The sequence below is a fragment of the Haliaeetus albicilla genome, chromosome 19 (genome assembly GCF_947461875.1).
Source record: "Haliaeetus albicilla chromosome 19, bHalAlb1.1, whole genome shotgun sequence".
NCBI classification, from domain to species: domain Eukaryota; kingdom Metazoa; phylum Chordata; class Aves; order Accipitriformes; family Accipitridae; genus Haliaeetus; species Haliaeetus albicilla.
In genome coordinates this window covers 24,827,365-24,855,228 of record NC_091501.1, presented here as the reverse complement: position 1 = coordinate 24,855,228, position 27,864 = coordinate 24,827,365, and the positions used below count along the sequence as shown (strand labels likewise).

The 27,864-nt window shown below is 42.7% G+C and overlaps 1 protein-coding gene and 1 long non-coding RNA gene across 10 annotated transcripts in view; one reads left to right on the top strand and one right to left on the bottom strand.

Moving 5' to 3' along the window:
- Positions 1 to 27,864, bottom strand: part of LOC104323056 (potassium voltage-gated channel subfamily KQT member 1) — a 517,159-nt gene that overhangs the window by 77,759 nt on the left and 411,536 nt on the right. Inside the window, exons 17-18 of one of the 9 annotated variants that reach the window (XM_069806846.1) lie at positions 15,038 to 15,119; positions 14,318 to 14,363 (exon numbers count right to left, since the gene is read on the bottom strand). The exons of 4 other annotated variants lie outside the window; for them this stretch is intronic. In XM_069806846.1, the coding sequence (XP_069662947.1) occupies positions 14,356 to 14,363; positions 15,038 to 15,119 (90 nt within the window). In that variant the 3' untranslated portion in view covers positions 14,318 to 14,355. Of the gene's footprint in view, positions 1 to 11,868; positions 12,252 to 14,270; positions 14,364 to 14,654; positions 15,120 to 21,867; positions 23,295 to 27,864 lie in introns of those variants that run through there. 4 more of the 9 variants (XR_011328745.1, XM_069806847.1, XM_069806841.1 and 1 more) reach the window with 4 other exon arrangements.
- LOC138689980 (uncharacterized) lies at positions 697 to 9,279 on the top strand. Its single transcript, XR_011328744.1, has 3 exons — positions 697 to 884; positions 1,987 to 2,090; positions 3,456 to 9,279. It is a non-coding gene; the product is annotated as an uncharacterized lncRNA (long non-coding RNA).

Here is a 27,864-nt window from a genome sequence, read left to right as displayed (position 1 = left end):
CTGGTTTTGCCATCTGGGATTGCAGAAAGCAAAGCAGAGGAAAAAAGATATTGTGTGTCTGTACATGGGAAATAAAAGAGGCAATACGCACACACAGAAGCCAGTAAGGCAATATTCTGTATACAGCTGTATTTAGCACTGAGGATTTGTTAGAAGAGAGAAGACAAAAGATGCCAGCTCAAACTCAAACTCCTTTAGCGGTCAGCTGTTTCAGGACCAAGCTCTTGAAACCTCTGAAGGAAAAAGGAAAACATCCCCAAACAAAGAAAATGCAGTGAAAACCTATCTTGGACACATATTAAATAACAGCACTGCCTTGAGATAAGAGGGTATTGGGGAGAAATTAGAAAAGCCATCACTCCTAGGGCTTTATTTCTGTGGGGTCCCAAACTTTTAAGTTTACTTTAACTAAAGTTTAAATCACTGTCAGATGATTTCTCTTAAGGGAAAGCCTGAGTTAAAAGAGAATGGGAAAGCATAAACAAGTTGAATGTCACAGCCTGGTAAATAACAACAAGTAGCGGTCCTAAAGGAATGGCTGCGGATTTTAAGGAGACATGGACTCATGCAGGATGTGAGTAACTCCTGGAGACTTCCCACTATCTTTAAGTGGGCTCCCACTGACGTTATTGGTATCCTGTGGTGAGAGAATAGGGCCAATATTTTTAGATTTGTGTACGTTAGCTATTTTCTGGAGTTGTTACAACACTAGTATATTTTTAGTGGTTCATTATATTAAGTCGAAGAGCCTTTGCGTTGTGTTGTGTCATACGCAGCGTGCGAACTTCCTGGAGCTCATCTGTTCCTTTGATCCTACCAGCCACAATAGCAGCAGAACTAACTCATCATCCACGACTATTTCTTCCTTAATAGGAGCTCTCCAGGTAGGCGGAAACGCGCCAAACGGGATGGTAACGGCCTTATCGACTCCGAGTCTGGCACTGACATGATGTCCACTGCGGATGGGAAGAATCTGAGCAATATCAGATACATTGCAAATATTTCATGTGTTTGCCTTCCAGAATTCTGTAGTAATACTATGTCACTGGATTCTAAGCATATTTTGCATACTTTGCAACTATAGTAATGTCACACTATAGTAATGATAAATTTCTTGCTGGCTACAGCTATCTGTGCTTCTTGTGTAGATGACAGGACTTATTAGATAGACTACAAGGCCTGACGCACTTTTAGAACTCATAATTGAATGTATCTTGACTAATAAGTTGACATAGAGACGTCATTTCTAGGCGTTTTTTTCTGGTGTGTGTTTCTAGGAAAGACTGAAGGTCAGTTTTCCTTTGTAAAGTTTCTTTGACTTTCCTGTTATGATTGTTAGTCAAAATAACAAAAATATGATGTTCTGCAAAATCTATATTTTTCCTACTGCCTTCCTTTTCATCAGTGAACACTTAATTTGTGTTGTCAGTAACACATGCTAGCTGTTAGAAAATCCAAATAAAATTATACAGTGCCTCATGACAGACATACCATTTCCCCACTCCTCACTGCTATACACACAATCCTTCATGACAGCTGTTTAATATACATGGTACTGACTTTCTCCATAATGCCAGTATCTTATGCGAATTTGCTAGAAAAATAACCCAGTATTACTTCTAATTTTGAAAACATGGGAGTAACTAAATTCTTATGTACAATATTTTGAGAACAGTTATATAAGTTTAACTTTATGCATTTCAACAGAATTTGCAGAATACGTCTATTTGAGTTAGAGAATCACGCAATGTATTTTAACATATTTTTGTCACAATTATCTGTACTGGCCTTTCAGACCAATCCCCTCAACATAGTGTATCTTAAAGACTTTCAGTAGTTTATGAAGCAACGTGACTATTGTCTGAGGTGTATTTTCTTTTTTTCCTTTTCTCTCCATCTCTCACAGGTAGAAGCCTCTGCAGCACTAATTTCTTTCTTTTTTCTTTTGTCTGTGCGTGTGTACATTGCACTGCAAATTTCTATTAGTGAAAGAAGAGCTGAAGAAGAGCACCTCTTTATACTTGGAGCAGAAATTGGTGACATCTGAAGTAATGCAACACACTAAACTACAGTGCACAGACAGGAGGGCAGTAAGTTACCCTGGTTCAAAGTATGTTTAAGATAACATTTTGGTTGGCTTGCAACAGCCGCGCTGTGGAAGCTCACAAGCTAAGAAAGGCTGGGCCTCATTAATACTTGGATGGGAGATCTCCAGACAGCATTAAGATTTATTTCAGAAAGTTGCATTAGTGACTTCTTAGCTGGCATTTTGAATTGGTGCTGTCTCAGTGTTTAGCATGTTTATAGGGATAGAATATTGCAAGAGAGAAACAGCTGTATTTTCAACTACTTTGCAGTCTTTACTTCAGCACAAAAGAGAAAAGTCAGATCCAGGAGATAAAAGCGAGCATTTTAGCACTAAAAATGCACTGTTGCTAGTTGTAAGTATAGAGGAAGTTTAACTGTAGTGTTCTTGGCCAAGCCTCTGCTTGGGCTCTTTCTGCCCATGAGTGCAGTTTCACACAGGGCTTGAGTCAATCTAAAAGCACATCGCTACTGTGACGGGAGTGGACCTGCTCTCCTCCACCACTTCCAGGCACATACTCCTTACTCTGGCCTGCTCTGCCTGAAAGGCAACCCTGCAAAACACCGAGGTAATGCAGAAAGGACCAGACGGATCAATGAGGTGATGCAGCTGCACGATTTAAGGATGTGGTGGGGACCCATGGCTGGGAGCAAGGCAGGGCTGTTCTACTGGTCACCCTCAAACAGTCTCAGGTGGCTGCTGAAGTGGTACCCTGCAATCCCTCAGTGGTTTTGTCTTGAGAAGACATTCTGCTCATCCTGTCCCAGGCCTTTCTGTGCAGGGTTATTTCCATCAGCTGCCGCATCCCCTCAAAGGATGGCTGCTGAGAGAATGAGTGACAGGGCTTCATTTATCTTCCATGCAAAGGGTGCTGGCCTTCCACAAAATAAAAGACCTAAAATTTTCAACTGCCTTGGTTTCCATAGAATCCAAATCCACTGAGAGTAGAGCCCTCTTAAAAATCTCCTGCAGTCTCTCTAAAGGCACCGCAGAGAGTACGTGAGGCCCTGGTCGCAATGTGAGTATTTAGGTTGCCACCCCATTTTTTCAAAACACGTCGGGCTCCTCAAACGCTCTATGATGCACAGGAACTGTCTGCCAAGAGGCTTTGTCCTCCTTTGAGTTAATTTCTAGGGGAAAGTCTGAAGTCCCCTAACCTAATACTTGCCATCACAGTTTGTGTGTATCTGTGCATCCGTGTATGTACATACATGTATACATAAACATAAACATGTACATACACAAACTCTTCTGGCAAAAAAGGACGGATAAGTTGTTCATTACAGAAGCAATTCTATCACTACATGAAATTTAAAACTTAGTGGTTTATTCAGAAGATTTTATTATTATTTTTGCTCTGCTTTGATAGATAGCAACTTCAACAAAAGGGAGGAAGAGAAACCAGAACTGTGCACCAGCCAGTGATGGGAATGGAAACATCTCTCTGTCCTTCCAAATGTAATCTCCAGACCAGCTTTCCCTCACGCTGCTCTTTCAAGCAGCGATAGGTTGGAAAGCATTTCACAGCTTCAACTGTTTTTTCTATGCACAGGAGAGATTCCTGGTCTCAGCTGTGTAAATGTTTTAACTGAGATTCATGCTTGGCTATTCAGGTCATTGCTTTCTCTTCCGGCCCACACAGGCCAAAATGCATCTATATAAGCATAAAGTGTCCAAAATCAACACAGTATTTTTCACTTGAACACACCCATGGCACGTGGCTCACTCAGAGTACAGGGTACAATGCCAAGCAGTAGATTTGTACATTTGCCTGATATGAACTTAGCATGATTTATAAAAAAAGATGCAATAGCTCTGTTGTGTGCCTTTGCAAATCTGACTTGGCAGAAACCCTTTTCAAAGAAGGAACCTGAGGAAACCAAACTCTCCCTTCTGTCTTAAGAAAGGACTAATCTTATGTAGGAAGTGTTCTCAAGATATGTAATAATTTATATTCAGAATTACAATGTGTTTCTTTCTGAATTTAAGTAACCCTCTAGCTCCTTTACTGGAAGAATAAAATAATTTTCCTTCCGCTGTTTTGACTTTATTGTATAAGGGGTTTAGGGACATCTTGAAACTAACAGCAGTTAACTGATTAAAACACCTTTAGTTATAGAAAGACCTAGGTAGCTCTAGAGACATGTTTAGTCAATGCAAAAATGTGCAGGGATTGTGTTCCCACATATTCTCACTCTGCCTGCAACTCTTTGCAATGGCAAGTGAAGATAACGAAACCCAAGGCTCACCCTCTTATGGTGCCAAGACTCTCCTTTTGTGACGCTTCCCTACAGGTTTCTCTCTAAAATTCAGTATAATCATAAACTCAGGAACTTGAGAACTATTTTTACTAGATTTAATGAGGAGGTCATGAGGTTTTTTGTGATCCAAACTTGAGGTCCTTCTGAACTCACTGCCGAGGTATTTTGCTGTTTGACATGTCCCCTATGGGGTGAAAGTGGCCATGTTCTCAGCACCCAAGAGCTGGTTTTGGTATTTCAGTAGATAATTCACTACCACATATACTTGTCCTTGTTGCTGGAGACTGCAAGGCTACCTGATTGTTGGGCACCCAGAGAAGGGCTCCCAAACAAATGTTCATGAGGCCATTGTTTGCAGCTAATTTGGCTCATGGGTTTCCCACACCTCTGGGCTCACAGACACTTGCCTGCTGGCATACACAAGGAAGCCAGAAGGCTTTGCTACTGTCTGAGAGTCCTTGAGAAATACAACTGGATAGCTCTGGCCTTGGTATAGGTGCATTTACCATTTTAAGTCTAAAAGAATACGTATGTAATAAAAATAACATAGTTCTTCTGCAGTTGATCTTGCAAAACAGGAGGAGGAAGGCTTCCATCTTTCCCTAAACTTGGGAAAACAACAAAATAATGAAGGGCCTAATGCTAAGAGGTCAATGCAGCTGTCTTAAACCATCTCCATTTGCATATCATTGTCATTGTCACCATTGTCACAAACTCCCCCTTCTGTTTGCCAGCTGCAGCCTATGGAAGGAGGTGCTGCCTATGAGCCTTACCACACAAGGACCATCAACATGTCTTGCCTACTGCAAAGGAATGCTCTAACCACTAAGCTATTTGATAAGCTTCACATTTTCTTTTTCCAGCTTTGTAAATCTATGTCCCTATTCTATCATGAGTTTTCTCACTTCTACTCATCCGATCGTCTCCTCCATCTCACCAGGGGGAAGTGAGTGAACGGCTGCGTGGGACTTAGCTGCCGGCTGGGGTTAAACCACGACATACTTCTTTCCAACAGCATTTATCTCCGCAGATTTGGATCAAAGTTGGCAATAGTTCTGGGACAACAAAGCCGCCATTTTTGGTAAATCAGTTTTGGCAGAGAAAAAAAAAACCGTAGTATTTTTCTGCTTTTGTTCAGGGCAAAGCTGCTTTGGCATCTGGATAGCCCAAACTGCAAATGCATTTGTGTACATCACTGTAAGTAAACAAACTTCTCGTAAGAGGTAGAATAACATTTTTTTGTGCTGAAAAATGCTTAATCGATCTCTTCCTCAAGGACATGGTTGCTTACTGTGTCCCTTACCAGCTGCATTCGTTACAAGTAGCTATGCCTGCTTTGGATGTCACTAAAGGCAAGTGTTTCACATAATGGGCCAATTTAAAAGGTGGCTTACAGAAGACAAAAGTTAAAAAAATGCAGAAGTTGAAAATATTTTTCCCCTAAATTTCTTTTCTCCCTACAAAATGAATAAAGTTTTTATGCTGACATTTTAGGGCAACTGTCATATTGCCTCAGCCCCTTCAGTTAAAATTTGCCTCAATGTCTTCAATTCACTATGGATTTGTAACAAGATGGCCTTAACGCTGGGATAGTTTCAAAGTCATATACCAGTGCAGATTACCAGACTGAATGAAAAATACACTATGTTTCAACTCAAGGTTGAGATATAGAAGGGGAAGCTTGCGTTGGTGAAACATGAATCATTGTAGGGCCAAATATTGTATTGTACTAAAATTCCTCAAATTCCACTTATTTCCACTTGATTGCTTTTTTTTAACCTCACAGAGGCACCAGTTGCTACCTCTGCTCCAGAAAGGTGTAGTACCAGGACAATATGGAATAGCTACAGGACAGTTCAGAGCTATACAGTTGAGTCCCTTTCACTATTTTGGCTAGCTTAAGGGAAAGCAATAAAGTCACCCAATGATGCATAAAGCAGAGCCCAGCTTGAATGAACAGGATCATTTTCATAGGCCAATTTGCCTCTGTGAAGACCTGAATAGGCATGCTACCTGTGTACCCAGAACTAGTTACAGAAGGGTTAGAAGAAGGGAAAAAAAAGCAAGAGGTGGAAGCAGCTGTTTGTTGATGCTCTCGCCTGGCACTAGGACTGGCTTGCCTAGAAATAGGCCACCTGCTCTCTTAGTGCGGGACCTGGAGTGAAAGAAACACCTCCAGGTATTGCAACTGGATCCCAGGACGCTGTTTCATCTGGTCAGTCAATATTTTTCTGAACTGGGTTTTTTGCCACCCTGTGCCTGCTACGCTTTCTCGCCTATTGGCCTTAGCTGGGTTCACCCCATTTTCCTCATGAGGTGCCTTACCTGGAGGGTTAATCTATTCCTGTTTCTCCTGGACACCTCACTTTGCAGCAACAAGGTATTTAAGTATCTATCTGAATGTAAGGCTTCATACTGGAGTTTTTGGAGTAGAGAAGACGTGTATTTTTTTCTAAGTTTTCAGCTACATCCCATTAGTTTCTAGCCCGTATGTGTAATGCTGTCTTATAACAAGTGGCATAGCAAGTCACGGTATTAGTGTTTTCCTTCTGGTAGCAACCAGTGATCCATAAACACTGTGCTGGCTGCAGTGGAAACACTTGTCCTAAACTTTTACAGAGCCAAGATTAGTGAAGTGTAAAAGGAAACACGAACACCCTTATTATCGATAGGAAATAAAAAATGAAGAGTTATTTGGAGCTTTTCCCAAGTTCAGACAGGAGGCCCATGTCACAGCTCCAGCTCCCTTAATGCCAGACCCATGATCTAGTCACCAGAACTATCCTTCTCTTAGTAAATCTTTAAATGTGGTGTCTTCTCCAGCACAGGCCACTACCAGATGCTTCCAGTCTGAATGATACAACTCAATCAATTTTCCTGTTAGATGTGCTAGAAAAACATGCAGATTATGTCTGACATCTTATAACTTTATAAATATATTTTGGTAACTTTGATTTGATAACCCTTTTAGAAGCATATAGTGAAGTGGTAATCTCAGGAGGCATGATTTGATGGCAGCAGTATTGCAAGATATTTCAAGCCTGCACCCTGTCTTTTCCTACCCCCTGAACTGTGCCAGAAAAACTCTTACTGAGACCCTGCTGTGAAAGAGGTCAGGGAATTTGGTAGATCCTCCCCAAAACAATTTATTTTCTTTTTGAATTTTAAAATAAGGCAATTTATTCTCCTAGAGGCAGGAATGAGAGTTGTTATACTGGAAAACCTGAAGCTGCATTGCTGCTGAACACTCTCTACTCTGAAGCCTCTGATGAAGAAAAGAAATGATACGACATTTCATTTAATATCTGTGTTGTATGTCCTGACCAACGCTATACCCACAAAACTTAAGTGAATATGCATCTTGAAAATGAGATTTAATGAAACACACAGGCTTAATCCCCGCCCCCCCCCCCCCCCGCTCCCCATGTTTTGTTGAGCTTTATCTTAAATCAAGCTGTGAATATTTCCATGCAACAAAACATCTACGAAGGCCCATGTTTTACTTATGATCCCAGGGGAAAATGTACTATTACCATGCTAATTTGGAGAAGAGGATGCCAGATGGATAGAACAGACTGCTGAATATATTTGAAGTTAGGAGAGCTGACATCTTGTGTAGGATGCACAATATAAAGAATTTAAAACAAAAAGAAAGAGAAGAAAATGCTAAGTCTAGAGTAGCCTAGAGGTACTGTATCAGTCATATAGTGCATGTGAGTAAAATATTGTTAATTAATGAGGGTCAAGATATGCTTAAGGACTGAGAAAGAAGAATATACATCTGGTATAGAAAATAACACAGCCCACTCAACGAACATTCACATTGCAAGCCTGAAGCAAATCCTAGAACTGTTGATAAAAAAGCCCACGAGAGTTGCCAGAGACTTTAGTGCAGGAGATAAATCTGAGAAAGAAAATACAACAGCATGTTGTCTGTTACGTATAAGAACGTACCAGGTCCATCTACACATACATCCTGTGTCTGGCAGCATCCCAGAAGAGACAATGAAAGAGTTTGCTTTCCTTATTTTTATTTTCCCAGCAAACTGTGGCCAAAGGTTGTAACCATGTTGTCAGAGCACTTGATACACCTTGCTTTTGTTAACTTGTCTACATTACCATTTTGAACCTGTTTATGCATATGTAAACTGTCTGGCAATGGTGAGCTCAACATGTTAGTCACAAACATGGTATTTCCTTTGATTAAGTTGATAACTGGTGTTTTCCTTTGCTGTTCTTTATTTCTTGTACAATTGGAAGGAGGGACTGGCCATTGCTCCTTCTTCTGTATGTTATGTTTGATCCGATGGACCCTCTACAATGTCTCTTTTCCAGGTTGCAGAGTCCTAGTCTACCCAATCTAAAGTTGTACAGAAACCTCCCATGCTTTTGACCATTTCTGCTCCCCAGGTGTACTTTCTTTCCAGTTCTATCATAGTCTTTCTAGAACTGCATGCAAGATACACAATGTGGGGTCACCAGGGATTTATATTGCAGTATAATGCAATATATCTTCTCTTATCTTCTTTTGGCTTTTCATTTCTCTCCAAGTAATTCCCAAATGCCTTTTTCACTGCTGGCCTCAGATGGCTTTTTTAGAGAACTGTAGAAAAGGACTCCAAGGTCTCCTTTGTGAGTGCTAGCTGCTCATGCAGGGACTTCCCCATACAGAAATTCTTAGGGTTCTTTCTCCTCTTATTATGGGTTATTTTTCATTTACTGAGTCTGAACTCAGTCTACTATTTTATTATCCTGTCAGCTGCAGCTCTTCACAGTCATTATAGTTCTGAGTACCTTGAATAATTTTGTAGCAACAGAAGACTGCCACCCATAAAATGCTAAATAATCCTAAATTACTGGCTTTTGTTGCCACTGCTCACAAGAGAGAACAAGTCTCATTAACGCTTTGATCTTGCAAGTCTATCATATTAAGGGTACATTCAAGCAATCTATCCTTTATATAATACAGAGAAGGAACAGATAGACATACTGACAGAAGAACATGTCTGTACTATGGAAGGGATTTGCATATTGCAGCTCAAGTCTGTATGAAATGAAGTCAAAAACATAAAATAGCCAATGGTGCAAGTCAATTATATCAGCAAGTGTTAGTGAACCCCAGGGATCTCTTTCTCCGCCTGCCATAGATGTTCAGAGGAGCCTGATGTCTCTGTAGCCCCCAGGGCATTGCTTCGGTCCATGCATACAGAACTGCTGTCCCAAACTGAAGTTACTGAGGATTTATTACCACCAATATAATAATCCTCTTTAATTTGTAAGCCTAGTTGCTGGACTGTTCACGTGTATTATCCATTACGTCAGAAGATAAACCTTTAACTATGTAACTGTGGCAATGCTTCAGTGATTCCACTCAGAAAATATGTAAGCGAAGCTGTGTATGGTGTTTGCCTCTGATTCTTTTATGTAGTTAAAATACACGAGGTTTATTCTCAGCTGTTGAATCAGCCCCCCTTTCTTATCTTCCTGACAACTACTTGCAACATCTGTCAATGCTTATTTAGGAGTGCACCAAGACACAAAGAGCACTAGGACAATTACTCTGAGCTATGTACTCCATTGTCAGGATGCTCTTGTCTTGGCTTTGAAAAAATATGTTCGGTGGGAATAAGATAAAACCATGTGACTTTTTTATGGTTGAGAAAGTATATGTTGGCAAAGGCTTGTCTCTAACAAATGCTGTTTCTTCTTTAAATAACATCAGGGGAAAACCCCATCATAACTCTTTTTAACTATTGTAAGACAATAAGCTACTCTACCCAAATAACATATGGCATCTTTCTCATTTCAACCTGCAGTATATTTCTTTGACAGACTTCAAAAAGTCCTCATAGTCACAGGGAGACAACACTGGCAGATACAGAGCTCAGGAAAGTAAAATGAAAATTTTCCAATTGTTTCAATGGGAACAGATCTTGTCAAAAGAAGGAAAAGGATAAGACAACGGAATTTCAGCTGATGGGGATAGCTGGTCCTGCTGTTGCCACGGAAAGCCTAATGTATCTGCTGACAACTGCAGAAAGATGTATTTCCTTCGTTTTTTTTTTTGTTTTGGGGTTTGTTGGTTTGGGGTTTTTTTTGAATACTTGTATGTTTAGGGACAGTTCTGTTCTAGTGCCTACTTAGTGCTGAAGAAACAAAGAAAGGGCAACTTGCTTCACGTCCAAACGGAAAGAAAATTCAATGCACAATTTATTTATTTTTTTAATTTTTGAAAGCAGCTCATTAAGTACTGTGAAAAATAGCCATTAAAAGCACAAGTACAAGCAAGCAATTACTGTTGAGCATCACAAGTGCCCCAGTCCTGCATGCATTTATGTGGCAAGTTCTGGGACCGCCTACTGAAATAACTGCAACAGACAGAGGTTACATGCCTGAAGCACATCTTTATACGGAAATATTCGCACGACCTGGGTGTTAATGCCCATGTTTTCACAGAAGATGACATTTTTTCACCTAAGTCTTGATTAAAATCCCAGTGAAGTTGATGGAAAGGGTTCACATGCCTGTAGAAGTCAAATCAAGTCCGTGAGAAAAACTCACCACCCTCACGTGTTCAGAGCAGCACCAAGTATCCGTTCTTTGGGTTATCCTGCTTGGACAAACGTGTGCCCGATGGTGCTCAGGTAGGGCTATCTAGAGCCTGTAATCCAGTATAAATATTTCCACACTGGGTCTAAATAACTAATGCTGGGTGGGTGCAGCAATGTAGAGAGGTCACCTGCCTACCAATAGGCTGGTGGGGGGGTTGGGGTGTGGGGAGAAAGAAGGGGAGACCAAACCACCCATCACTATGGAGTCGCTGCGGGGCCCTTATTTTGTGAGGTGAAAGGGAAGAAGGGAAGAGGCTGCCCATGGTGGCTGCATCCAACTTTGACCCAAGTTTGCATTTGTAAAGATAACTTGGATAGCTCTCCCATTACAATGCAATCTGCAATACACATTTACCTTTACATTGCTCTTTAAAGATTAGAATTTTCCCTTTTTCAGACTGACGCATATGTAGAGCTCTAGACAACCTTCCCTTCTTACAGACAAAGCCCACATAAGGAAAAACCACTGCAACTCACAACATCATGCTGAAAACTTACACTGAACAGAAGAAGCAAAACTGCTAATAATTATGGTTGCTCAGTAGGTACAAAATAATTTCTCCTCCTCCCTTCCCTCCAACATGCTGAAGAATCAAAAAGAGCACAGACACCACAGTGTAGTTTAGATGAAAATATTACTAGTTGAATTAAATATCTCGCATATTAAATGACTTCACTTGCCCATTTTGTTAATTGACTGTAAGGGAGACTTGCTCAGTACTTGGCCAGGGCAGATTTCTGCTCAGACTTGTCATCTGGGTGACTGTGAAAATCCTGTGTATACTTATAGGTATATACACATAAATGAAGGTATAATCTTATTATGAAACCAGCGACTAAAAGTTTCAGGCCTTTGTGACTGATTAGCATCATGGGCAATCTGATACACCAGAAGCATCCCCAGTATTACCTGAAATGCTACAAAGCTGAGGTTATCCTAGCCACAATCATATCACATCCGCAAGATTTAGAACGTTTATGAGAAGGCTAGTATCACTGCTGGAGTCTTCTTGTGACGCTTGGCATGACAAGGCAGTACTGCTAAGAGTAGTAAAACCATCTATGAGAGACCATGTCAAGGAGATCCTGAGTAGGGTAACAGTCTTCTCTTCTCTGGAGAACAGGTTTGGGACTGTAACGAGTTGGGGGCACGGGGCTCATCTGATCTATTCATGCAGGTCTGAACTTCCCTTTCCAGTGTCCCCAGGGATCCAAGCTCTATGGCCCTGCAAAGCGTTTTGATGGGATGCCATATGTGGCAGACCAGTTCAGGAAGCTGCTGTGCACCTAAAACTAAAAAGGAAGTATTCCTTGTGCTTATGGACAAGAATTCAGAGAAAAGGTTTATTTTCTAGTAACTAGAATGCTCTGAAATATGCTGTCAATGTGTCCATAATAACTATGCAATGATCCTCCTAATAGCTTTAAAGGCCCCATAATATTTTTCACAGTTATAATGTGAGATATGTGTCTATTTTTTGAAATGACTGACAATTTTAATAATTTTACAAAATAGACTCAGTTGTGGAAGTAAGTGACCGTATGGTTCTGTAGGAATACACATGTAGAAAAATAATGCCAAATTTTGAGAAATTAATGAAACGGTAATTTTACTAAATGACCGGCTGAAATAATAATTTTGCAAAATGACTGGAAATTTTAGTCATTTTGCAAATGATTCATTTTGCAATGTGAATAAAGCATGCTTATGTGTTTGCAAGTGAATTTAATGCCCAAGAAAATGAGGGACTAACAAGCAATCGCTACTCCCTGTATTTGCTCCCCAGCACTCCGAACTTCTCAGACCCAGCTCTAGCAATCCATCTGTCTCTTGACCTGAGCTGTCCCTGCTAGGTTAACTGTAGGCTTGCCGGTAAGATGATTTTATGTTGGATGTTCACTAAACAGAAGCCTGCAACTCTGTTTCACTTCTGGTCCAAGTAAATGTAAGAACAGATGTCTCAGGGCTGAGAGAGTGATATGGCTCCTTGGCTGCTCCTGCTAATCTGACCCAAATGTATCTGCAGTTTAAAAAATTAGCAGAACGCCCAAATGCCAAAAATTCTACAACTAAATATGCAAACAATTACCAGGCTTGTGCGAATGTGCGGGTGCGCGAGCCCGCGGGTGTGTGTGTGCATGCCCACAGCAAATCCACACCCACATGGACTGCCATTAATCACTCGGGGATGTTTACTCCTGGCTCATGAGGATGCATTCAAAGAACAAATATTTGGTTTTGGAATGCATTAAATGACATTTAAAAAAAATAACAACAGTGTTTCTTGAGGGAGGAGGCCTCTGACAACCACACAATGGGTTTTCTCTTCTATGGTGTTAAATAGGCTGATTGGTAGAAACTACTGAAGATGACTGCCAAGCTGCAAACTGTGTGGGACAGAGACCATATGCACACAACATGCGGAATCCAGTTCATGACCAATGGCAGAGCCTTGGTGAAGGCCTTTTCCAGGAGCAGGGGTCTTTAGTCTCCAGGCCTTTCCACTTGCCCCGTTCTCAGTCGTGACACTAGCTTAGATCTCTTATGCCAGCTTGCTTAGTTCATCAATTGATGACATTATGAAAGAAATACAGAACATGTGGTGATCACTTGGAAGTGTTTATACATGAAGTTTTGATTCTTGCTAGCAGGCTAGTGAAAATTAATATACACATCTGAAAATGAACATACACATTGGCATCCGCTGTGCAATTCTTCTGTAGCAGCCCAAAGAAGCTAGAAGCAACTTAGTGGTGGAAAAAAGCAAAAGGCTCAGCTATGCTCAGAGATACCCCGCATCTTCCTTTGGATGCCGAGTATTAAATTCTGCTAACTCCTCATCACTGCCCCACTGCAGCATATCTCTTTCTTAATCTGCAGCTAGCTGGAAAGTGCTCATCAGAGCAGCATAGCTGCATATGGGCATGGGCCAAGATTTATGTTAGTGGGAGCAATGAAAAGTAGCCAGAGGCGGTAATCTCTTTGGCTTGGAACAGTTGTAGATGGAAGGAGATGTTTGCCTGCCATCTTAGTTGTTTTTTGTTTTGTTATTCCATAAGCCCAAACACCAGAAAAATTCAACTATTACCTATATAGGAAGAAAGAATAATTGAAGGGAGTTGTTTAAGCAAGGCTGGATGAGAAGATGCTTTCAGATTTCTGAACCTTGTGTAATTTATGGTCCATGATGCTATGGCTACATTTCTCAAACGAAATGACTGGTGATTGTCTCTTCACATGATGGTCCAGCTACCCAGAAGAAGGAAAGCTCTTGTTATTTCACTACCGTCAGATAGTCTTACCTCCCAGTTTCATGTGAGAAATGCTCAAGGGACCAGCTGAAAGAGTAACCCTGAATCTCCTCTGACTAACAACATCTTCATATTGTGGAGCTCCTCATGTGACTGCACTATCAAAGAGAAAAGAATCAGGCTACAGGTATGAACTCATAGAAGTTTTCTTTCAACAGAAAATATCCTTGACTCCCCAAATATGATCCCCCTCCTCTTGTTTAGTCCTTTTCTCCTTAGTCTGCACTTACATTGCACTAAAAAAAGGTCTTTTTTTTTTTGCAAGGCCAAGCTACCAGGTTCTCAGATCCTACCAGCACTGTACTGAGTAAGAAAAAAATAAAATTCTGGAGACTGCCTATAATCAATATCCTTTACGGAAAATAAAATGATTAGATCAAAACCTTAAGAAATCTGGTGAAACTTTTATTATCCAAACACAGGTATGATGTGGTGAGTTTTCTGAAGCAAACCTATACTTAAATGGTGTGAGACACTCTGAACTAGAACATTAGTGCTATAAAGTGCCTTCCAAATATTTATTTTTAGGGAAAGGACAATCCAGGGTTAGAGGAGATTGCCTCCATGAAAATGCAGTGGTTAACACATGTCAAGCATAAGTTAAACCAAACTTAATAAACTTATTGATCAACCACGAAATCCACTTCTATTCTTTTCAGTCTGAATCATATTTTAAAATTTTATATATCACATCCATACATGTATAATGTACACACAGACACAAACTCACATGTATAGATTTGAGCATAACAGTAGATAGCACATACATGTATACAGGAACTTCTGTGTGCATGTGTAACAGCTGCCAAATAAAAGACAACTTCTGTCTGCTGATGTTAGCACATCGACCTGGATAGGAAATAATAATGATACAGCTAAAGCAGTAAAGAAGCAATTTATTCAGAGCAAATTTACTCAACAGCTAGAAAAATGAATATACGACATTGAACAAACTGAAAACAGTCTAAACCTTTGTTGCTTCCCAAAAGCCATGACAATATTTGGAAACCACCTGTGAAACATACACAAGGACTGGCATAATTTCTTGGTTTTGCTGCTTACTTTTTCCAAAAAAGGGACCTTCAGACCTGTGCACCTGGAGGACACCATACGCAGTAAAATAAAAAAAAAGGAAACTACTCAGAAATACTTCTTTGCCTCCAACCCTAACAAGACTTCTTTGGGGATGTAAAAATTCAGTAATACTGAACAGCTGCTAGGGTAACCTAAATACAATACCAAGAATCCTTTTTCTAGCCTGTTATTTTATAATTTATCAAAATGTTTAAATGCTCCTTCACTTGGCTATTAAAAAAATATTATTAAATGGAAGAAAGACTCTTCAGAAGGCTTTGAGCTTTAATGCGTTTCACAGAACACCCAGTCAGAGCGGAATGAAGGTGCAAAAATCCTGCCAAGGGCTCAGTGAATGGATAAAGTGTTAGAGGTGATGTGTGTTTTCAGAAGACATTAGACAGTATAATTTCAAAATTAGGACAGGACACTCCCCCTTTTTCAATCTGAAGGCCAAGTGTTAAAGCATATGGGCACATTGCACCGGATAGACTGCATCCTTAAAGCCTTATTCAGGTGAGAAGTCCAAGGGATGAAATGAATGGGAAAGGGCAGATGCTCCGCTTGGGCTCCTTGAGGTCATACATGAAACCTGGAAGTTTCTGTTTAGTACACATGCTTCTTCTTTAAATGCTAAATACTAGCCTATGTCTATCACAGTAAATGAGTATGTATTCTGACTTGTACACATTTCAGCGTTCTTACGCATCTTGCTTAAAAACAAGAACATGAATCCAGAACCAGGAGCCCATTCTCTGATACCGACAATATTAGCTAAAAGTTGATGGGGCTACACCCATTTTAACCCTGATACAGGAGGGAAATCAGAAAGTCTAGAAAGGAATGTGCTCAAATCCGTATTCTGTATTTGAAAATTTGGAAGAGTGGTGAGGAAGGAGCAAAGCCAAAATCTAGATGTGAGTTTGGCAAGTGGTACAAATCCCAGCAAAACCTCTCGGGAGCTTTGGACACTCAAGTTCTGCTTTCAAAACTGCTGCTGGGCCTTGAGCACATCTTGAACCTGGGGTGGATAAATAAATCATGACGCCAAGAGAATAAGTTTTTAACTTCCCTTATATGCAGTGAGATTGTTTTTATATGCAGTCATTCTTGATACCTGCCTTGCAGACAGGATTTAAGCTGTCTGTTGGAAAATCCTTTGGCTGGCCATTGCCCTTGCTGTTTTCTTTCTAGCCAGCAGGGAATGCTGGTGTATGGAAGTAACTCTCCCTATCACAGGCAGAAATGCCTCTTCCTCAGTTAGGAAAGCATAGAAAACATTCTCTGCACAATCTGGAATTTATTTGTTTCTGGAAGAGCGGATTTCGGACAAAATGCCAAACTGGCTTTCAAATGCAGAGTACTCTTACCTTAGTCTACCCTGTTTTGCTAGGGTTTCTAGCAGTCTTAAAGTAGGATGTCCTATTTTAACAGCACTTGCTACTAGAGCTTCAGCCAAGAAGGGTCTTCATGCTGCAGTCATAGAAAACCTAGCTTGTCTCCAGGCTGGAAGACATACTGGTCTTTAAGTTGCCAGCCTCTATTCTTAAACATGTAAATGGCCCAAAGATCTCGCAGAGCTTGACATGATACGACAAAGCAAAGGTATTTATGTTCCATGATTACTTTCCCTTTTCAGACCCCGTGAGGATAACATACAGATGTACTTTAAGACCTTCAGTGTTCTCAAGAGAGAAAGCCCTTTTGGCAGGCATCCTTACTTTTTCAAGAAACGTAAGGTTCTTCTAGGTTTTAATTTATAGCACTGAAAGAATCTTTTCCATTCTGTAGTTGATGATACTGAAAGCTGGAAGTTAATAGTACCATAAAAAACCCCTAAAGCCTTGTTTCCAAAACCTGTGCACATTCTTTATACTTTTTGAATCAGAAGATATTTGGGAGCAGATTCTCCAAAGTAACCGAGCTCCAAGATAAATTTCCATGGGGACATTCTCCACTTTGCACTCGAAAGCCGCAATCCCCAAGAACAAAGTTGCTCCACACTTAACTGCACCCCTCAAGAGCACCAAATGGAAATATCTGCCAAAGGAGAGAGGAAAGAAGGATGATACTGTGTTTGGGCTGCAGTTGCAAACCTGCTGGGAGGGAAAGGAGGCAGTGCAGCTGTGGCAAAGAAATGCACAAGTTTTATCTGACTTGACTTCCCAGATCATAAATCTGTTGATCTGGAGGGGCATCCTCATTCTTTGACAGCAGTTCACAAGCCTCTGGCAAGCACTAGCGTAGGGATTGCTGCCAATATCTACAACAGCAAGGGCTGTAGTTTGACAGCTTGGCAGGGAGTGCAGCATGGCAGAGTTTCTGCCACCCTGGGGTTTTGTGCCTCTGCCTCTGCTATGGGTACTCCAAATGCCCAAGGAGAAGTGAACCAAATGAGCGGTCAGGCTCTCAAATGTTGTGCAAGATGCAAAATCATGAGGCAGGTGATACGGGTGCCACATAGGGCCGTGTAACAGGGGAGGTAGCAGGTGCTCTGCCATCAAGAAGGAGGTGCTGCAGCTGGAAGGAGAAAGCCCGTTGTCTCCTGGGACTCCTGAGTCTGGGGTCCCATCAGGTGTCAGGCACTCCAGCTGTAATGCCGCAGGGCCGTTGTCCCTGTCTAATACATACATATGTATACACACCTATACAAACCATACACTAGATCCAGCCAGTGACTGAACTGTTGTAGTGGCCAACAACCAGCCTGACAGAAGACACTGATTGGGATGGCGAGCTGTTGTACAGAGCTGCACATGGATAGAATTACACCTGTCCATGGAGGGACATAAGAAAAATGTCAACTGTGTGAGAGTTTTGACTTATATCTAACAGGTTAAGCGTAGATAGATAAGCTTCTGCTCTTCTCTTTAAGTCTGTCACCAGCTGTGGTAGGAGTGTCTGATCCACACATCAACTGCTGTGGTTTAAGCAGCTGAAGCCCCTCTGAGTTTAACCCACCCGCATTTGTGAATCAATAAGCTATTGCATGAGCCTACCGAGGTCTGAGCACCTGGTGCTGGGCCCTCCTTACATCGCTGGGTGGGAAAGTAGTTGCTTTAAAGAAGCCATTTCAGCTGACCCTCAGCAAGTCTGCAGAGGACACCAAACTGGGAAGAACGGCTGATACACCAGAAGGTTGTGCTGCCATCCAGAGGGACCTTGACAGGCCAGAGAAATGGGCTGGCAGGAACCTTGTGCAGTTCAACAAGAAGTGCAACGTCCTTCACCTAGGGAGGAACAACTCCATGGACCTGTAGGTGCTGGGGGCTGCACAGCTGGAATGCAGCTTTGCAGAAAAGGACCTGGGGGTCCTGGTGGACAACAAGATGAAAATTAGCCCAACAGTGTGCCTTTAGCAGCTAAGAGGGTCAATGGTATCCTGGGCTGCATTAGGAGGAGAGCTGCCAGCAGGCTGAAGGAGGTGATCCTTTCCCTTTATTCAGCCCTGGTGAGGCCACACAAGAAGTACTGTGTCCAGCTCTGGACTCCCCAGTGCAAGAAAGACGTGAACATGCTAGAAACAGTCCAGCAAAGGGCCACTAGTGATTAAGGGACTAGTGCATCTCCCCTATGAGAAAAGACTGAGAGAGCTGGGACTCTTTAGCCTCGAGAAGAGAAAGCTCAGTGGGGATCTTATTAATGCATATAAACACCTGAAGGAGGGGTGTAAAGAGGATGGAACCAGGCTCTTTTCAGAGGTGCCCAGTGACAGGACCAGAAGCAGTGGGCACAACCTGAAACACAGGACAGTCCATCTGACATCAGGAAACACTTTTTTACTGTGAGGGTGACCAAGCACTGGCCCAGAGAGGTGGTGGAGTCTCCTTTCTTGGAAATATTCAAAAGCCATCTGGACATGGTCCTGGGCAACCATCTCTAGGTGGTCCTGCTTGAGCAGGGAGATGGACCAGATGACTTCCAGAGGTCCCTTCCAACCTCAGCCATTCTGTGGTTCCGTGTTCTTGTATTATAGTGCTGCATCACATATTTTGCAAACTGCATTCTGGGTATTCTTCTACTGAAGCATTGACCCTTACAACTCAGTATGCTCCAAATATACCGCAGCTGAATGAAATGTCATGACAAATGCTCTCCAGTGCCACTCACAAGCTGACAACACATAGGAATATTTTAGTCTGGTGTTGAATGACATGTGGTAGTTGCTGCTCCAAGAGGAGGACCTCTGTCACTCTCCACAAACAAGGGAAGCAGACCCATGCTGGACGTCCTACCTTCTCCACTGCTGATGACCAGGTATCAGGCCAAGTATAAAGACCAGCTGCTGATGACAAAATATGAAGGCCAAGTGCAAGGTCCTGCACCTTGCCTGAGGCAATCCCCAATTTCAGTACAGACTGGGTGATGAATTGATTGAAAGCAGCCCTGTAGAGAAGGACTTGAGAAAACTGGTGTATGTAAAATTGGATATGAGCCAGCAATGTGTGCTTGCAGCCCAGAAATCCTGGGCTGCATAAAAAGAAGCATGGCCAGCAGGTTGAGGGAGGTGATTCTGCCCCTCTGCTCTGCTCTGGTGAGACCCCACCTGGAGTTCTGCGTCCAGCTCTGGGGTCCCCAGCACAAGACAGACTTGGACCTGTTAGAGCGGGTCCAGAGGAGGCCACTAAAATGGTCAGAGGGCTGGAACACCTCTCCTGCAAAGAAAGGCTGAGAAAGTTGGGGTTGTTCTGCCTGGAGAAGAGAAGTCCTCTGCGAGACCTTATTGTGGCCTTTCAATATATAAAGGGGGCTTATGAGAAGGATGCAGAAAGACTTTTTGCCAGGGCCTGTGGTGACAGGACAAGGGACAATGGTTTAAAACTGAAAGAGGGTAGATTTAGACTGGACATGAGGAAGAATTTTTTTTTTTACTACGAGGGTGGCGAGGCACTGGAACAGGTTGCCCAGAGAAGTTGTGGATGCCCCATCCCTGGCAGTGTTCAAGGCCAGGCTGGATGGGGCTTTGAGCAACCTGGTCTAGTGGAAGGTGTCCCTGCCCATGGCATGGAGGTTGGACTAGATCATCTTTAAACATCCCTTCTGACCCAAACCATTCTGTGATTCTCTGATTCTATCTCCGTGATATCAAAAGTTTTACTTCATGACCAAATAGATGTAGCAGTGATAACTCAACCAGCTTCACTATTAGCTAAGCACCTCGCTGTTGGTTTCAGTGCTGGGTCTGCTTTTTCCTGAAACTCCTCACATTATCTGGGAAGGAAGCCACACAGCATTGAAAGATCAGTTTATGACAAGACAGAGCTATTTACTAGCTTCGTAACACAGGGCACCAGGATACACACCGTCCTGACTATTCATTCCCTGCACTGTTTCCCCTCTGAGCCTCCATCCTATTGCTGACAGTCCTCCTTGGGACTTCTGGAGCACCTTCCCTGCCACAGCCACGGGGGACCAACTTTCCTACACGCCGGCTACCTTCCTCTCTTTTTGCAGACTGCCCACCAACAGTGGCAGATCTGTAAGTGCTAGATACGAAGGTTTCACAGGAGCTAAGGCTGGACTCGCTCCTGCCACAGAGAAGCTCCTGAATCAAAAGCAAAAAATATGTGGTTTGGTTTTTTTTTAATTTCTCTCTCTGGATAGGCCACATTTGCACAGACAAGCAATGACCCAGAAAGAATATAGTGATTGCTACCACATATTGCTGTGGTTCCTATCCTGGTGGAGGCAGCTAAGCAGAGATAAGGCTAAAGAGCAGTTCCTGTGGAACTGCAGTCTTAATTTTTATAATAGGATGCTGTGGAAAGAAGTATTATTTTCAGGGACTCAGTTATCTGGGAAATTTCAGCTTGCAGCTGAAATATTACTTTCATGATCCATACACATGGATTTTTATGAATGGTTCTTAAGGGATACTTTTTGCTTCCAAGCCAGTGTTTGGTGACATTTAAAATTATAATAGCAGCATTATGAGGAATAACCTGGTCCAAGAACCCTTTAGAGCCATGAGCACACGTAGCAGATGTGTAGCATCTGCATGTAGCAATAGCTCTTCCATTCACCAGGGTGTGCAGGCTCTGTACAAAATCTCATGGACGAAGCTGCACAGGGGCATAACCACCACAACAGTTGGGCTGCTTGAGCTGCTCCTCTGCTGTTTCATGTCCTCACTGAGCAGAGAGCAGTCATTTCCCATGCCTGTGGAGACAGCTCCTCTCAGAGATCTAAACAGCTAAAACTTTGCAGCAGCTTTGCACCCCAACACTCCCCTGCCCTCAGAAAATTGTACTTTATCCAACAGCTGAGCACTGCTGGCCCCCAGTGTCTGTCTCTCGGTGGGAAACACCTGAAAAGTTCGGTATCATTTATGCCAGGTGATCAGCCTACAGTATGATCTGCACGCATTCATCAGGACCATGGCCGAGTGCCCCCTGTGTAGCTTCCAACAGTGAGACTCTCCCTATATCTTTTTTCTCTTTTCTTCTTTTTTCTTTGTTTACTTTCCAGGAATTGTCTGAAGTGTTTCCAGTCTGACTTTACCCAGCTTCAGTTCTGATCTGACTTTCTTTTTTTTTTTTTTTTAATTTTTTTTCCACGGGCAGCCTCACTTGAACCTCTCGGCAGCTTAACGGCTAAGTCTGCTGACTTGCAGCATCCCCGGGGACTTGATTCAGTCAGACTCTGTCTGTGGGTCTCTTCAAAGAGCTCCAGCTCAGAGAGCTGCAGCAAACTGGCAGCTTGCTCTGCTTTTAAATACATAACCAAACAAACTGAATGTCAGCACAGGGGAGCTGGCAGGGCGGTGAGCAAAGGCCTGGATTTGTCAGGGAAGTGGTGCAAGAGAGGGGAGAACGGTCTTGAAAAGTATCCCGGCAAAATCCATAGATATATCACAGGGAGCGACCCGAGGTGGGGAGTGCAATCTGCAAGATATTGAGATTTTATGAATTTTATAATGAAATAGAGGAACTTTAAAATTTTCTTTTGGGTTGACCTGAAATGTGCTTTGGGATGTTTATCCCTTTAAAGCCCTCCTTCCCTTGTTTTTAATGAAATATGGCTTGATTTTTTTAAAGGTCATCTTGGAGTAAAGGAAAGTTTCATTTCAGGATTGATGAAGCACAACACTTCAGCTTTCCATAAGCAACACATTTCCATTTTTAAAAATGTTGAATTGCTTTTTCTTGATATTTTCAAAACCCTTCCCTCATTACTTTTGCTGGGACAGATTCCTAAATTTAAGTGGATTCATGAACAGTTTTAATTTCTCCAAAACTCTGTTTGTGGTTGGATTTACTATCTGTCAAACTCAGGAGCCATATGGTGCCAACAGACCTTGTGTAGAAGAGCAGTCTCATGGCTAAGCCATCACCCTGGGACTCAGGAGGCCCGGGTACAGCTTCTGACTCTGCCAGCTGACTTCATGTTGGCCTTCACCCAAGGCCAAATTCTTAAAGGTATTTTGGCAGTTTTGTTTTTCAAAAAGGTGCCAAAATAGGCTAGGCATCTAACACACGCTCTGACATAATTTCCTGATAACTAGAACTATTTAAAACCCTGGGATGATGTAGGATGATAGAGCTTCCCTCGCACATCTTTGCTGCGCTATGTTATGCTATATTCAGGGTGCAAAGCCGCGCAGACAGGTCACCCAGGGGAGCTGCTGGACTCTGGATCTGGCACCCAGATCAATAAGAGGCAATTCTAACCGGTCCCTGATCAGCTTATTACAATTAGTTGCTACACTGGTAGCCCAGCACACTAATTAAGATGATAGCATAGAAAAAAAATTGAGCTGCAGAAGGTATTACATAATTCAGAAACGCTTTGAGGAAATGAATCCAAACCAGAGCCAAGGAAAGGCCAAAACACCAGAGCGAGGTTTCTGCAACTCTCCCTGGGTTGGGATCTGCTTGGGAGAGCACTGGGAATCTTCATTCCAGCCAAATTCTCCTCATTCTCCCTGAGATACTGTTCTCCTGGGTCACCCTGTGGCACAAATAATGAACCCTTTGGAACAATTACTTATATCCAGATAGTTCTGGGATGGTCTTTTGATACCCTAAAAATTAAAGGTCGTGGTTGCTCTGAGGGAAGGCGCTTTCACTGTCACCGCATGGATGGGGAAGGTGACGAAAGTGTCGGAAGAGACATTTGTCCAGGATCACACTCAGCAGCAGTACAGGGAAGAGACTGTCACGCGATACCCAAATTATTTTTTTTTCTCTTTTCTGACCTTGCATTTTGGGTCTTGGTAGTATTCCCCACCTTTGTAACAGGCTGTGAGCTCCTCAGAGCAGGAACTGCCCTGCTGGTATGCTCCCATTGCGGTCACAGACAGGACCACAGGTACAGACACATCCAAGCTATCCTAAAGCTGCCCCACTCACCGCTGCGAGTGGAGCGGCAGTGGCACGAAGTTCAGGGGGCACTAACTGCAAAGGTGTGCTGGAGGAAGAGGCACCAGGTCTCGGACAAGGTCACAAATTCAGCTTAAAGTTAGCTCAGATGCTGCAATCACATCTCTGGATTACACCTTAGACATAACTGCACGCACTTTACTGGCTCCTGTGTTGTTCAAAGCATTATACACATATATATTACTACACACATATACTACCTTATATACAAATTACATGAATTCATTGTCCAAAGCCATAGCCTGATTTTTGCACTGGTGTTGAGCCTCCTTTACAGTTCCTGGGAATTACAAATTAAAGGATGTGAAGAGAGAATAAATATGGCTGAGCTCTGAAGAGCTGGACTTTTCAGAGCTGACAAAACACATACTCTCTTCATGCAAAACTCCCTCGCTGAATCAGTTACACTCACTTATGAATTAGCTTCATTGTTAAGACCTCTTAATTTTTTTGGTCAATGATAGTAAGCAAGATCCTGAAAGTTCCCATCTTTGTAAATGAAATCACCTTTCTTAAAGTAAGAACTTCAATGTGAGTCTCCCACGCCCTGGGGAGACGCTGCACCAGTTTCTCCTTCCCCTGGCACAAGACTCATACCGGGGCAGGAGGCAACCCGGGGATGCCCGCGCCATCTCTGCCGGGGCAGATCTTGCTCTCTTGAGCAGAAATCCTTCCCTGGACTTGGTGAAATCTTCCCCACTAAAGTTGCTGCCAGTGACAAATTCCAACAAAATATCACGTTCGTGGCAAGTCAGTGTTTTGTCAAGCACAGCATCTTTTGCTGAAGAATCCTTTACCCGCTCCCGCCTCGTCACTGCCCAGCCCTGCAGTCCTCTGGCTCTGCGAGGCAGGGACGGGTACGTAACGAATTCACTCCTCTGCTCCGGCTGCAACCCCAGCCTGCGGGTTTCGGTATGGGTGCACATAGCCTCATCCTTCTCCAGCACAGAACGGGGGGAAATTTCAGCAGAGAGGCTTACAGAGGTGCAATTCCCTCCACAGTACCTGTGCCTTCACCGACTTGTTTTCTCTTCACCGTGCTTTACAAGCAGCAAGGTAATGGCACTGCCCATATAAAACACTAAGCTCCCATGCTGCCATAAAAAAGCCTTAAGAAATGAATTTTTAAGAGGAGTTTCCTATAAAGCATTTAAGAAAGCATCCTTGGAGGATGTATCCTGTGTATACACGGAAGTGCTAGGGTGCTTGAGGAGAGAGAGTGAGTTCATAAAATAAATGCCTTTGTGACCAGTCCCTGCAAAATTGTCATCCGTAAGAAACCCTCCTGGGTCAGACACTTGTACAGACACTTGTTATCTTTGCTGACACTGCATCTGTTTGACCAGTTCTGTAATTAAGGAGCTGAATTCAGTTTTCAGGCTGTTAACTTTTCACAAGCAGCCAGTTCTCACTGAAAATGCTCACAAACTCTCCTCTCATAAAATGAACATAACAAATGAAGCATCTCTACTCTGACAGAGGAGTGGACCACACTGTCTTACAAAGTGCAAATTTTTAAGTCCAGAAAGAATTGAGAGAAAAGACTAAGTAGAAATAAAGTACTCTGAATTCTAAGGAATCATTTGCAAGTGAACAATAAAAATAAGCAAGTATTTCTCGTTTTGGAAATGGGAGGTGCAAGCCCGAGGGTTGTTTGTGCATTAACGTGTCATAGTGGCTTTACAAGTGTGTGCCTGCCTGTTTATTCATGGATGCAGCAAGAACGGTGTGCTTTCCACGGCAGAGTATGTACTGCAAGTAAGAAATATAACTCACAGATAAGTAGCATTGCATGGAGTCCAAACACCCATCAAAAAACTGCGGGAACTTTGGTGTCTTTATAAAACATGTTTTGATGGGGAAAGACGTGTATAACAACAAAGCCATCTTACTAGTAACAGTGTTTAACATTTCTCCTAATTTCGTTCACGCTTTAATTCTTACAGGAAGAAAGGCTGGCAAAGTTCATTTGGTTTTAATTAGAGGGGTGAAGTAATAGGTGACTAGGGTTTGCAAATCAGTCGTTTTGAAAAACTAGTTTACAAAATCTTTTTTCCTTATGATTTGTTCTCTTAAGAAAAAAAGAAAAAAGAAAAAGAAAATCTGTTTAAGATATATTTCCTGGCTTAAATGAGGCTTGTGGTAAGTATTAGGGATGAAAGTAGAAATTCAGGTGTACTAGAAATAATAATTTTTAAACTGTTTTTCCCTGTCTCAAGTTTATGTTCAGACCTTATGAGCTCTTTCCAGTGCATGTCTCCAGTGCCTATTACCACAATATGCTCTTCTCAAATACAGGCCTGCTAAACTTACAGGGAAGACAGGCGGTCACCCGCTTCATGATTTTCCTTAGTGTGGTTTTTTCACACTGCGTGAGCTGAGAGCTGGGTTTCAGGAGGAGAGAAAAGTGTTTGTTTTGCTGTTTGGGACTTATTTGCCCGAGCAAAAAAAAAGCCAGACGAAATTTGGATTCATTGCAATGGTCACAAAGAAGGCCATAAAGTGATTTTTACTAGAGTTCAACTCTTGGTCAATGAGATTCATGTTTGCATATATATCACGGAGCCGTCGGGGTCCTGCAGCAGGTGTTCTGTGGGGAAACGCTCGGCACCACAATGGCACCTGTGCCCATAAAGTCATCACCTACCGCCCGAGACGGGCGCAGAAGCGCCGCGGGTCGCAGAGCCTCTCTTGTTCCGACACCGCTGCACGGTCAGGGGTTGGGCTCCTTCGAGGGGCGAGCCGGTTGGGAAGGATTAATGGCAGAATTACTCTTTCCCCTTCTCGGGGCAACAACTGCCAGTGATACGCTTCTCTCCTGACCCCCGCCAGCCCTGCTCGGAGACAATAGTCAGATTTGGCTGCAGCTGGCCGGCGAGCCGACATAAAACTGAACACCTGTGGACCAAATATGCACAGCTGCAGCGTGCCAGGGCTCAACTACCCATTGTGCAAGCGACGTACGTGCCGCCTGTGAGTGCCTATGAAATGACGCAAGTTCAAAGACGGAGCCGTTGGGGGTGGGGGAAAGAGAGGTTTGCCGGAACCCAAGTTATCTGCTTTTACTCAAATGCCCCCAAAAGTTTTTCTGTGGCAGAGGGCATTTCTTATAGCTGTGCAATGTATGGATGAAACCACTTCTATGCCTGAAGAACTGAACGTCTGCTGAGGATGCGCTTGGCCATAGTTTGCGGTGGTGTTGCATTCAGTTTTTGTGTTAGCTCTGTCATTCACAAAGAGTGATTCACAAGAACAATTAATTCATTTAATGGCCCAGTCTATTACTGATAGATACAGAAAATACCTAGGAAATCACTGAGTTGCATCTTTGTGAATTATTTTCTGTACTGCACTCTGAATATGTGAAATAACATATTCCTACTATTAGCCACAGTAAATGACTGTAATGCAGAAACTTCAGGGCAGATATTTCATGGAGCTACCTTTGTTCATGAACTTATAGGGCTGTTTAGACCATTCTTCCTATCCAAGGTAACACAAGCTTTAGCAAATTAAGAAGTGGCTTTTTCCAAATCTGAAATGCCAAATGGTAATGATCTGTTATCAAGGATAGGGGATGGCTACTCAAATATACTTGAAGCTGCTCTGAGAAAACATCACCATACAGAAATCCCCCTTGGAGATTTCAGCTCAGACAGAACATTGGAGGATGAGCTCTTGAACTAAGAAATGAGGATAGCAGCGGCTGCATGCTGAAAATTTAATTCCAGCATTATTTGTATCCCTAAAAATGACCTGTTCACTAGGTGTGTGGTCCAACCTGACTGGCTAAGCACTTTGGCCTCCAGTCTTCTTTTAATTGTAGGTGAAGGCCCCTTCAGAAACTCCTTCACCCATGTTACCAGAGGTACCAAGATATTTGCACACATGTCTGACTGCTTCTAGAGATGTGCTCAGTGTTCCCAGTTCTTCTGAAGAGTCCTTAGGAAAGAGGACAGTCAAAACAGGTCATCCCCTCCAGAACAGTTTATTCTGTCAGCCTTTGTTCTTAGGGATGCTTGGAAGTATCCAGGGAATAGGCTGGAGGCCTGCCAGCATTCCCGTGGACCCTGTGATGTCTTGCCGTGTATGTGAAAAGTTAGGGGCTCTCGGGCCTCAGGAAAAAGCCAGAGACAAGG